At 43.6% G+C, this 12,823-nt stretch overlaps 1 protein-coding gene across 4 annotated transcripts in view; it reads right to left on the bottom strand.

Moving 5' to 3' along the window:
* The window catches only part of KIAA2012 (KIAA2012 ortholog), a 134,473-nt gene that overhangs the window by 24,823 nt on the left and 96,827 nt on the right, over positions 1–12,823 (bottom strand). For all 4 annotated transcript variants that reach the window (XM_066346462.1, XM_066346463.1, XM_066346461.1 and 1 more), the window contains one exon: positions 7,585–7,672. In XM_066346462.1, coding sequence (XP_066202559.1) covers positions 7,585–7,672 — 88 coding nt within the window. The remainder of the gene's footprint in view (positions 1–7,584; positions 7,673–12,823) is intronic.

Consider the following 12,823-nt stretch of genomic DNA (forward strand, 5'->3'; position numbering starts at 1 on the left):
TATAATAAAGCAAACCGGGGGCTGTTTTGCTCTGTTCTTGCCATCAGCCTGTAGAGGCCTCCTGGTCCCATCCTATTTTCTTCATTCTGCATAGTTCACACTCAGGACCTGGAATTGCTAGCTGTGCTAGTTCGTGGCAGTGGCGCCCAAACAAGGACCTGGGTACAAGAAAACTAAACTAAAGGCAGGTGACAGAACTCCCCAAGTGTGCACAGTGATTAAAGTTTTTGGGGAGAGTATAGTCAGGAGTAATAAATTATAGGACAGTTAGGGTAAAAAGTTAGGGAGCTTTTTGTAAGAATAGTTATGCAGCTAGAATGCTTTTTGCGATATGTTCAAGATGTGTGCCCCTGGTTCCCAGAGGAGGGAATGGTTAGTTCTGCTACAGGGGAGCCAGTAGGTAAGGTTCTAGAAAGGCAGTGGTGTGAGGAGACTATGGCAGAAGGGATGAAAGTGGCAGTTTCTCTGGCAGTTGTTACTGTACTTTGTGTCTTGGGGGGCTGCTTCTAGTTCTCTCTGGCTGCGTGGTCTTCCACTCAGCTACAGTTGAGGTAGGGGAGAAATCTCAGCATAGTCAACCTGAACTATCAATTGTAGCAGCTATGGAATTTGAGAAAAGTTTAGGAAAATTACAGCTTTTCCTGATATTGTCTGGTTTGTCTGATTCTAGTTTCTGTTCAGTTTTTGTCTGATGTTGCCTAAAATGTGTCTGTGTTTAAGGCCTGAATTAAGTTCTTGCATGCAAAAATTGGAAATGCTGGCTCTTATATTGAAAAATAAAAGTTTCATCTTTACGTTTTTGCTTTAAAATTGGAACTTGTAAGGAGTGCTCATTTAAATTTAAATAGAATGCAATGTGGATCCTAAAGACTTGCTAATTTGGTTGGTGCTTTGGAAAGGTGTGTTCAACTCAGGTATTAGGATTAATCAAAGTTATGTATTATACTTGTGTCTCTGTACTGTAATTGTCTTGTTTGTGTGTAAAGCTGTACTCAGATAGGTGAAACAAAGGAATTAAACAAAATTAAGCAGGGCCCTGATAAGTCATTTCAAGAATCTATCTCAAGCTGCTTCAGGCAGTTGGCTACTTGTCAGGCCACATCCTGCAAAAGGGGCCCTGAAGAAAGTGGGAATTTGGCTCCTTTAATGCCCTGAAATGGAACTAACAATACAAAAGCGTAAATTCAGAAGCAACATTGGCCTTCTTCTTGGCCCACTTACGCAGCGGTCATTGAGTGGCAAGGCATAGGGCAAAGTAAGTCCCCCCAACAAAGCTCTAAGTTTTTTACAATAGGAAGAGAAAGGTCATACTGGACTTTTTCAGCCTTATGTGCTCCCTGGATTGCCTATTAATCTATGGGCTAAAAATTTTTTGAAAAGTATGGGAGCATTACTTGTAAAAGCATTTACTATATTTTGTCAGACTTTTAGAATTAACCTGAGGACAGGTATTTCTTTGCAGTCCTCAGGGTCAAGGCACTGTAGAGTGTGCCCAGCAAATGCTTAAAGGTCAATTATAAAAAATAAAAAAGGGAGTCATGCTCTCGAACTCCTGCAAATCTTCTTTATCATGCTTTTTACATTAAAAAAAAAGTTTTTGAATGCTTATATACAGGGCCATTCAACGGCCCAGAAACTCTGAAATCCAATAAGGAAAGCCTTCCCTGAAGTATGATGGAGGGACCTGCTCACAGAAATCTGGCAAGGGCCAGACCCTGTTCTCTTGTGGGCTGAGGATATGTTTGTGTTTTTTCTAGGTCACTAAGGCTTCTCAGTGGATTCCTGAAAGTTTGGCAAGATGCCATGAGTCTGGAGGAGAGACTCACCCATAAGAGCAATTATATAATGCTTATTTTACTTCTAAAATTTTTTGAACATTTTCTCCTCAAGACTTGCTGCAGCTAAGAGGCATTTTATACCAACCGAGCAACGGCCTAAGTCTCTCATGTTATACTGGGATATATTAACTGGCCCTAACTAGCAAAATTCAATTAAATTACTAACTTGAGGGTGAGGGTATATTCCAATTTTATCATCAACAGGTCCTCTTTGAATGCCAGCAAGGAACAAGGAACATGAAGCCTCATCATAGATTGACATCAACCCCTAGAGACCAACCTGGTTCTAGAGATCCAGAATGCCCATGAAGCTTAAGGCAAAAGCTTAATGCGCTGGAAGCGGTGGTCATGGAACTTGGAAACCAGCTACAGAGTGAGAATGTGACAACAGTTCCATTGCCATGCGGACTTTCCCTGAGTGTGACTCCTGCTCCTTGTGACAGTTCTCAATGGGACTGAAGTGGGGTTGGGTTGCATCTACAGGGAATGCGGAATGGTGATGGTGTCAGCATGGACTTGCATCAACATATTAAAGACATTCAAAACAGCAAAGACTTTATTATAGATCCTGCTGTATGGACTAAAAATTTGCTTGATAATCTAAAAGGCTTTAATCCCTTTAATGTATTAGGATATTATCTGGATATCTGCTGGCATTGGCTATACTAATTTTGTGTTTATTCTGTATTTTTTCAGTCTGCCTCCGAATTAGAATCTGGGAAACTTGGAAATCAGATGAGTACAAATCTCAGCACACAAATTAAAAATTTTAAAAAGGGAGGATATGTGGGAGACTGCAAGTGGCAAAGCCCTTTATAGTTTGAGGCTTAGCAAAAGGCTAAGTTCTCCCCCCCCACCTCCATATTGGCTAAGAAGCTGAGTATTTGCACTCATCCCATCTCCCCACTTCATTTGCTTGCTTAAGTTGCTAGAAGTAATTTACATGCCCTTTCTCTCACCCCTTGTTTGTTCTGATGTTGGTTGATTTCATTTATGCAGGGTGGAGGGTTTCTGCACTTGGAAGAATTCTTGGGTTGCCTTGGAGATGTGTGACTTTGTATCTGAGACTTCCTTATTTGCATATGGCTATATAATAAAGCAAACTGGGGGATGTTTTGCTCTGTTCTTGCCATCAGCCTGTAGAGGCCTCCCGATCCCATCCTATTTCTCTTTAAGTCTATTTTCTTCATTCTGCATAGTTCTCACTGAGGACCTGGAATTACTAGCTGCACTGGTTTGTGGCAGAAGGTGAAGAGAATTTTTAGGATCAAGGGGCAATGGCTGTGTTCTGGGATTCTGGGGACTTGCCTAGGGTTTCAATCTTGGGCTGAGTGGAGTGAGCCAGAAACATTCTTAAGGAGGCGCCACTTCCCACTCTGGAGGAGAATTCTGAAATACTTTCCAGGAGGAAAAATAAAGCAGTAACAGATGTATAGGTCATCTAGGGTGCTAAGGACTAGCAGGCTATTCTGAACCCAGTACTGTGGCTCCAGACAGCAGAGTTTGGTGGTGTTCAGTGACTGAAGGCTTCACATGTAGCAATTCAGGAAGCAAGAAGCCCTGACCTACATCATCAGGAGACACATTGCAAAGGTTCCACCGACTCTGGGGCGGTGGCACCGCCTCTACTGCTGTGCACACACTTCTGGTCTCCCTATTTTCTTCACAACTCTAAGACACTTTTTTGCACAGTTTGGGCAGTCATTGTACTTGTTTCTTGGGGACCTGTTTACTCCTGGAGCCAGGAACTGCCCCTGAGGAAAGGCCTTGAAAATGAAACTAAATTGAACTAAACACCGAGTAGAATCTTGGATAACCTTGGTTTTAATAAATAGCTGCAATTTGGTATAATTGTCTTTACTTTTAGACCTTTGCTTCCTTTATCTTCATTTATATAAATAAAAATGTAAATGTTCGTTTGTTTGAAATCTTAAATCTTTGAAAGTTTTTCACCGGTTGCTTTGAAATTTTGACACAACGTTGCATTCAAATACGCGCGTTTTTATATACCTATTTACCTACTATTATATACAGGGGTCCCCAAACTTTTTACACAGGGGCCCAGTTCACTGTCCCTCAGACTGTTGGAGGGCCGGACTATAAAAAAAACTATGAACAAATCCCTATGCACACCACATATCTTATTTTAAAGTAAAAAAACAAAACAGGAACAAATACAATATTTAAAATAAAGAACAAGTAAATTTAAATCAACAAACTGACCAGTATTTCAATGGGAACTATGCTCCTCTCACTGACCACCAATGAAAGAAGTGCTCTTTCTGGAAGTGCGGTGGGGGCCGGATAAATGGCCTCAGGGGGCTGCATGTGGCCTGCGGGCCGTAGTTTGGGGACCCCTGATTATATAGATGTCACACCTGTGACAGGTAAAAACATGCTTTTTTTGAAAATCAGCGCCATCTGTTGGACATAAAAGCAACACACGCTATACTAAATATTTTGCGATTCCATTTCAATGTTTCCGATTGCATTGTTAAATTGAATTTTCATAGATTTCTATTTATTTTCATTTTGATTTAATTATTTCATGTGACATTGCGTTGGAATTGAGCTGTGTCATTTACCATAGTGTTCATTTCATGAGTATAGTTTTTTTTTTCTTTTTCCATTGTAAACATATTAGAAACGTGTGCTTTCTCTTTTCTTTCTTTTCCATTTAACCAGACTGAGCCACAGCAACGTGTGGCCAGGTACAGCTAGTCTATAATGTATATAATAGAACTTCTAGAGATTGCTATGTAATTTCCCAGATTCATGTTGGCTTAAAAAACTGCTACCATAGGTCCTGGCCGGTTGGCTCAGCGGTAGAGCGTCGGCCTGGTGTGCGGGGGACCCAGGTTCGATTCCCGGCCAGGGCACATAGGAGAAGCGCCCATTTGCCTCTCCACCCCCCCCCTCCTTCCTCTCTGTCTCTCTCTTCCCCTCCCACAGCAAGGCTCCAATGGAGCATGGCTCCTTGGCCTCTGCCCCAGGCGCTAGAGTGGCTCTGGTCGCGGCAGAGCGAAGCCCTGGAGGGGCAGAGCATCGCCCCCTGGTGGGCAGAGCATCACCCCTGGTGGGCGTGCCGGGTGGATCCCGGTCGGGAGCATGCAGGAGTCTGACTGTCTCTCCCCATTTCCAGCTTCAGAAAAATACAAAAAAAAAAACACAAAACTGCTGCCATAATTTTGTGATATTTCTGACTTTGTACCTATTTTCTAATCAGAAACACGTGGATGAAGTCATAATTTTAAAAAGCCAGCAGCTTGGAGTCATAGAAACCTGGGTTCATAGCTCAGCTGCTCCATTCACTGGCTGTTACCTTGGGCAGGTTACCCAATAATCTCTCTGAGCCTCACTTTCCTCATCTGTGAGACAGAGATAATGTACTTTACCTCATAAGGTTGCAGAGAGGATGAAATGAGATAAACTAGTATAGAACCTTGCACAGAATGCAGAGGCTGGTAAGGTTGCTTCATTCAGATGCGGCCTACTGCCCACACCTGGATTTAGGCAAAAAAGGACATACCCAGAGAATTTACTCAGTCCTTCAAGAGCAAGCCCCATCCCATTGAGACTGATTTGGAAAGTAAAGAAATCATCATGTTACCAACTTAGAACAAGTTCCTCCTGACAAATTGCAATTTATGGCTACTAAAATAAAAATTTTAAAGAAATAGACAAATAGCTAACCTTTCGTGAGTACTTACTCTGTATCATGCACTCTTAGAAGCACATTACACGTATTAATTTTTTATGCCATAACTTCTCCATAAGTACTGTTAGTATCCCCATTTTACAGATGATGAAAAAAAATGCCCAGAGAAGTTCAGGAACTCACACAAGGCCACACAGAATATGGTGGAGCCAGGATTTGAACCTAGGGAATCAGACTTGATAATCATTGCTCTTGATAACTGTAATGCTCTCTAAACAGTGCCCTCCAACCCTTCCACACTCATTATTTTCATAAGATTTTAGATCCTTTTAAACATTAGCATTCATCATTTAGGACAGGCAAATGCCTTCTTTAATTGCAGTGATATTTCGCTTCATTAGAGACTGTGTGAATGACCTTTATGGAACTCAGCTGTAGCCTGTTCCTCTGTCATGAGGCAGGTAATCTTGTTTTGACTGATTTGGTCATTGCTTAGATCTGGCCATGTTCTGTGCTGCCTAAGACCCCTATTGTAGTAGGCCAAACCTTGGCGCCTTGTCAGTGTTCACATTCTGCTCATGTGATGTATGAGACGGAAGATCTGAGGACTGGAGTGCGTTTCCCCGGCTATTGTCATTTAGTTTTGAAAGTGGAGGTGGCAGGTTACTTACGTTAGCGGAAAACTTGCTTAAAGGCTTGCCCAAACCCAGGGGTTGGACTGCCATAATATTGTATTGTCTGATATCCAGGAGAAGTGAAATCTTTTAAAATGAGTATAAAAAAATCATTTTTATCTAGAAGTCAAGTGAAAGTAATAGTAAAACATGTAAAGAGAAAAAGATCAAGTTTATGGTGAAATCCCAAATCCATGACTTTGCACGTTTATCTGCAGTCAGCTCTTACGGTCTCTCTCACCCACGGGGTCCAGATGCCATAAGGGGTGTTGTGGTGTCATTTCAGATGGGTAATTACTGTGATATCTAACTTGGGATTAATACTCATTAAAGGACTACTGTACATTAATTACTTCATTTATCCCCTCAGGCAAACTCATGAGGGCAGCACTGTTTTTAACTTCAGTTGAGGACACGGAAGCACAGCTTGGTTAAGGTGATGGTGGATCACCTCCAGAGCCCACACTCTTCCACTCAGCTGCTCAGATCACTGCTGCTAGCCTAAACAGAGCAGCTTATGTGAATTAGAGAAAGGTGCCCCAGTAGAAGGGCCCAGGTGGGAAAAGGAGCCCCTTCTGAGTGCACGCACCCAGGGTTGGGTGCATGGCTTAGGGCGCAGAGCAGGATTTCAGCCTGTACTTGCTCCCTCTGCTGGACGCCTTTGTACAGCAAACTACAAGCACAATTGTGGCAGGCCTGGCTGGCATCCACTCCTTGAGAAATTCAAGTCTTTCATGTATGTTTCTACTCCTGCAAGAAGCAACAAAGATAAAGAACAGCTCTGCTACCTGGGCCTAGCCAACTGCAGCGCCACACAGTAGCACACTCAGGTATCCCCAGGGAAGAGCTTAGTGTCTCGTTCATGGTCTGGGAATATGAACTACATTAAAAAGCCCAGTTCTAAACAGAATACACCCTAGAACCATCATCATTATCAAATAGAGCATCATTTTGGGAGGAAGCCACACTCAAGCAGCTCTGGCCACCTAGACCTGTGGATGGGTCTCTAAAGATGCTGTTCCCCCATCTGCTCCCCTCGAGGCGGGGAACCTCAGCTCCATCACCTACATATCCCAGCGCCTGTGCAAGCGGGAAAAACAGAGAGGTGGAACTAACAGCCTGTGGCGCCTTTTGTAATGCCCCAAAGTCTCCACTCTCTTCTGTCCATCTGCACCCACTGGCAGGAAAGAAATTGCTCAGTAAGTTCAAGGACATAAAAGCATGTTATTATCAGTTGACTTGCAATGCACTAAGAACACATCAGAGTCAGAAGTCAACCCTTCAGTCTGTTCGGACTTCCAACCCATGACCTGACAGGAAGAGGAAGCGTCCTTCCCCATGAACATCTTTGAGCAGGGAAAACTTCATCTGACGATTATCGCGATGAGATTATAGAACCCAACCCTTGTCCTACCTTGGCTGTCTCTACCTTGGTTGTCTTGCTGATTTCCTCTGAGGGGTCCTCCTAGTTCTTCATGATAGTCCAGTTCATCTCTACTTTCCTATTCAGTTAACACACAACGAAAGTACATAAGACAACATAAGTGCAAATACTCCTGTGGTCCATGCCCTTTGGGAAAGGGGAATCTGATTTTCTTGGTTGTTTCTTCTCCCTCCTTGTCAGTATATATTAACTTAGTTACCCAAGATGTCTGCCACCAGTGTGAACAGCCCTAAAAAGCTAGGTGTTTTAGCCACAGCATTGAGCACTGTTAGGATCTTAGTTGTCATCTTATGGGAGGCTTGCCCCATTGCTCTGTGCAGGGCTCAATGCCTGGCATTCATAGGTGTTAACAGGAGTGGAGGTAGAGTGAGGGGGTGGCAGCAAGAAGAATGTCACCTGCAAAGGTCAAGTGATGGAAGGAAGCAGGGTACCTCCAAGGACGTGAGGGAGGACCAGCGTCATGAGAGAAGAGGTTGAGAGAAGGGTGGGGAGCAGTCAGACCTCCTAGGCCTTGAAGGTAGGGACTTCGGTCTTTACTTGGGAACAAATGGAAGGCACCAAGGGTTTAAAGTAGGGGAGCAAAAGGGGGAGATTGGCCTTTAGTGGAGTTTCCAGGATTATCACGGATTGTATTTCTCATCACATTTAATCCCTTCTTCCTTCTTTCTCTGAGTCACACAAGCTGCTTGCAATCCTACTGGCCAGAAATCTCCGTAACAGTGGTTCTCAATCCTGGCTGCATATTAGAATTCTTCACGGAGCTTAAAAATATATGCTTCCCAGGACCTAACCCCAAACATTAAAATCAGACTTTCTGGAGCTCATTTTTAAGGCTCTTGGGTGATTCCAATATGTAGCCAGGATTGAGAATCACAAATCTTCTCCAAAGTGTTGGAAGAGCAGCTCTTTAGTAGCCAAAGAGATGTGGCAGGTAGAGTCAATGACCCAAGTAAAGCCCATGGTGTCTGATGAAGCCAGCTCTTGGCCTTTGTCACTTGGATCTCTGATTAACCCACAGCTTCATTTCAGCTATAGAGAAGGAATCTGATGCGGAGAGCCCTGGAAGTCTCCTCCTGGAAGTCCCTTTAGTGACAATCAGTTTCTTACTTTTAATACTTTTTTTTGTATTTTTCCGAAGCTGGAAATGGGGAGAGGCAGTCAGACAGACTCCCACATGCGCCTGACTGGGATCCACCCGGCACGCCCACCAGGGGCGACGCTCTGCCCCTCTGGGGCATCGCTCTGCCGTGACCAGAGCCACTCTAGCGCCTGGGGCAGAGGCCAAGGAGCCATCCCCAGTGCCCGGGCCATCTTTGCTCCAATGGAGCCTTGGCTGCGGGAGGGAAAGAGAGAGACAGAGAGGAAGGAGGGGGGGTGGAGAAGCAAATGGGCGCTTCTCCTGTGTGCCCTGGCCGGGAATCGAACCCAGGTCCCCCGCACGCCAGGCCGATGCTCTACCGCTGAGCCAACCGGCCAGGGCCAATCAGTTTCTTACTTTATTATCAAACACCCAAGCTGCTTTGGGAAGAGACAATTAATTATGTGCTAATTTATTTGATATTCTTTTTTCATTCGATGACTTTTAACCCTGTGTATTTCTCTCACTTGTTAACTTAGTGAGTTTGCAGCTCTTGCAATACTCTGACATAAAAAGGCTAGAGCCGTTAAGTAATTTTCTTTTTGCACTTTTCATTTTGGAGACAAAGCAAATTTGGCCTAGTGCAGTAAAATATTCATCCCTGCATAATTGGAAAGAAAGGTTTTAAAAAAAAATTATTACAGGAAAAACTGCCTCAGTCATATTAAACTGCTAAGTTAGAAGACTGGCATGAAGATAAATTTTTAAAAATTCCTGTTTATAAATCCTTTTGATCTAACAGGAAATTGGATTAAAAGGGAGAAATAAGCTTTCCCCTTTGATAGAATTTCGAAGTCAAGAAGGATAAAGCTTGAATCTTAACAACATGCATCTCTGAGCCTCCAGGAGCGAGAAGTAGTCTCCTCATTTCACAGATGGAAAGATGGAGGAAGTGAGTCACAGATTTGGAAAGAATCTTTTGGTGAGTTCCTGTTAGAAAAAGTAATATGCTTATTTAAAAATTCTGTCTATTGCTTAGAAAAGTGTAAAAAATGCCTAACCTGTGGTGGCGCAGTGGATAAAGCGTCGACCTGGAACGCTGAGGTTCCTGGTTTGAAACCTTGGGCCTGCCTGGTCAAGGCACGTATGGGAGTTGATGCTTCCTGCTTCTCCCACCCTACTCTCTCTCTTTCTCTCCCCTCTCTCTAAAGTGAATAAAGTCTTAAAAAAGTAAAAAAGAAAAGTGTAAAAAAGCTATCATTTTTACATATATGAACACACATGTGAAATAACTCATACCTAAAGTCATTCATTTCAACAGATTGGAAACAACCTAAAGGTCTCATTGATTGGGAACTTGTCAAATAAATTATAGTAATTCATACAATGGAATACTATGCAACTGTTAAAAAAGCATCTCTTTATGAAGTAACAAAGAAAAAACTCCCAAGAGCCCTGGCTGAGTAGGTCAGTTTGTTAGAGCATCTTCTGGATACACCAAGGTTGCAGGCTTGACCTGCAGTGAGGTTACATACAAGAATCAACCAATGAACGCATAAATAAGTGGAACAACAAATTGATGTTTGCTTCTCTCTCTCTCCCCTTTCCTCTCTCTAAAATCAACCAATCAATAAAAAAGAACTCCAAGTTATATTAAGTAAAAAAAAGTAAGACTGTGAACAATGTGTGTAATTATGTTAAAATGTATATAAAGTTATCTATCTATTTGTGCATTTATCTATCTGTATTGGCTTATACATATATGCATACGACAATTCAGGAGCTATCAACAGTGGAGTCCCAGGCAGCGGGAACTGAGCAGCTGGGAGACATACCCTTTTATACTTAAATTTTATAAACCTTCTGAGTATATTTTGGATTCAAAATCTGAATTGAACTAAAACTAAACAAAATGCTATCTGTCACTTTTAATAGGCATTCCAAATGAAATAGCTAAGCTGAGTGAGTGAAACAAACTAAAAGACTGACAATTCAAATCCCAGCTCTGTTTTTCTGGCCAGGTCATTTGCTCATTCAGCTCATGAACATTTACTGAAAGTCTGTTGTGTGCCAGGCACTGTGCTAGGCATTGAGGCACCAGTCTGAAAGATCTATTTGTAAGAAGCTCACTGACTTGAAGAAAAATGACAAGAAATCTCAACTGTCACAAGGCAGTGTGATGAATGTTGGACAGAACATGACAGGCTTCTGCAGGACTTCACAAGAGGTGAAGCTAAATTAGGCCAAGGAAGGTTTGTTTACCAGTGGACCTGGTGCTAAGTCTTGCAGAGAAGGGGAGGTAGGGCAGGTCCCGGCAGAGGAAACCCCGAGTGCTGGTAGGGATAGTGTGGTGTGTCTGCAGTGCCCGGAAAGTGTGAATCAGACACCCGCCAGATCTTAAAGATTGCAATTTGGAGCTTTAAAAATATTGCATTTGTTATATTTTTCTATTTAGAAAATAAATACATCTTTGATCCTGGGATTTAACCGGAAGGCTAATGGGGACGTGGTAAGAAATCTCAAGCAAACCAGGGATATGACTAAGCTGTAATTACAAAGAGCACTGGCAGTGTGTGGTATTGTAGAGCTGGGAGGGGTGGGGGGAGGGGATAAGGGGTGGGAATAGAAACAAACACTTTGTAAACACAAACTGCAGCACTGAAGCCAGAGGGATAGTTGGGGCATGGATTCCAAGTCCCACGGCCTGCACACAGGATACCTTATCTTTTTCATAAATCAGTTTTGGGTTTTTTTTTTGTATTTTTCTGAAGCTGGAAACGGGGAGAGACAGTCAGACAGACTCCCGCATGCGCCCGACCGGGATCCACCCGGCACGCCCACCAGGGGCCACACTCTGCCCACCAGGGGGCGATGCTCTGCCCCTCCAGGGCGTCACTCTGCCGCGACCAGAGCCACTCTAGCTCCTGGGGCAGAGGCCAAGGAGCCATCCCCAGCGCCCGGGCCATCTTTGCTCCAATGGAGCCTTGGCTGCGGGAGGGGAAGAGAAAGACAGAGAGGAAGGAGGGGGGGGGGTGGAGAAGCAAATGGGCGCTTCTCCTATGTGCCCTGGCTGGGAATTGAACCCGGGTCCCCCGCACTCCAGGCCGATGCTCTACCGCTGAGCCAACCAGCCAGGGCCAATCAGTTTTGTTTTTTAAAGTAGTATGGGGTCTTTTTAATACACATGAAAAGTTGTACACTCTTTCCTTTTCATCTTGAAGTTGAAACTCTCAAATGAGATACTAATTTTTTCCTATCATTAATAAAATATTGAAATTAGTCTTTTAGATGTAATTAAGCCTTTTAAGAATTCTATACAATATTTATTATCACTCCCATTTCACGGATGGAAAGACTGAGTTCAACAATAGGTCATACAGCTGCTGGTTCACAGCCAACAGGAGCCCCAGGTCTGACTCCTGCACCCCTTGCTCCTCCATCCTTCCCACAGTTCCTCATGAAAGCTTGCGGTGGGCTTAGAAATGCCATGCTCAGATGGGGTGCTGTGCATGAGGGTATAAGGTTCTCTCCAAAGACAGGTGAGAACTTAAAGTTACATGGCCCAGACCCTTGTGTGATTAAGATTAAAATGTATTAAATCTCCACCCTTCTCCCGGGTTCTGAAGCCAAAACAAAGACGTTCAATTAAATTCCCCACAGGAACAGACCTCACGAATAGCAGGTATTCTAGGTTTTTTTTGTTTTGTTTTGTTTTTACAGAGAGAGAGAGTCAGAGAGAGGTATAGATAGGGACAGACAGACAGGAACGGAGAGAGATGGGAAGCATCAATCATTAGTTTTTCATTGCGACACCTTAGTTGTTCATTGATTGTTTTCTCATAAGTACCTTGACTGGGGGGGGGGGGGGGACACAGCAGACCGAGTAACCTCTTGCTCGAGCCAGTGACCTTGGGTCCAAGCTGGTGAGCTTTGCTCAAACCAGATAAGCCCGTGCTCAAGCTGGCGACCTCGGGGTCTCTAACCTGGGTCCTCTGCATCCCAGTCCGACACTCTATCCACTGCGCTACCGCCTGGTCAGGCAGGTATTCTAGGTTTTGTGGCTTTGAATCCCAGCTCCCTCAGCTGCCAGCCTTGCCACCATTCATCATTTCATCTCACCAATCCTCAGTT

Source organism: Saccopteryx leptura, chromosome 7, assembly GCF_036850995.1.
Source record: "Saccopteryx leptura isolate mSacLep1 chromosome 7, mSacLep1_pri_phased_curated, whole genome shotgun sequence".
In the NCBI taxonomy this organism is placed as follows: domain Eukaryota; kingdom Metazoa; phylum Chordata; class Mammalia; order Chiroptera; family Emballonuridae; genus Saccopteryx; species Saccopteryx leptura.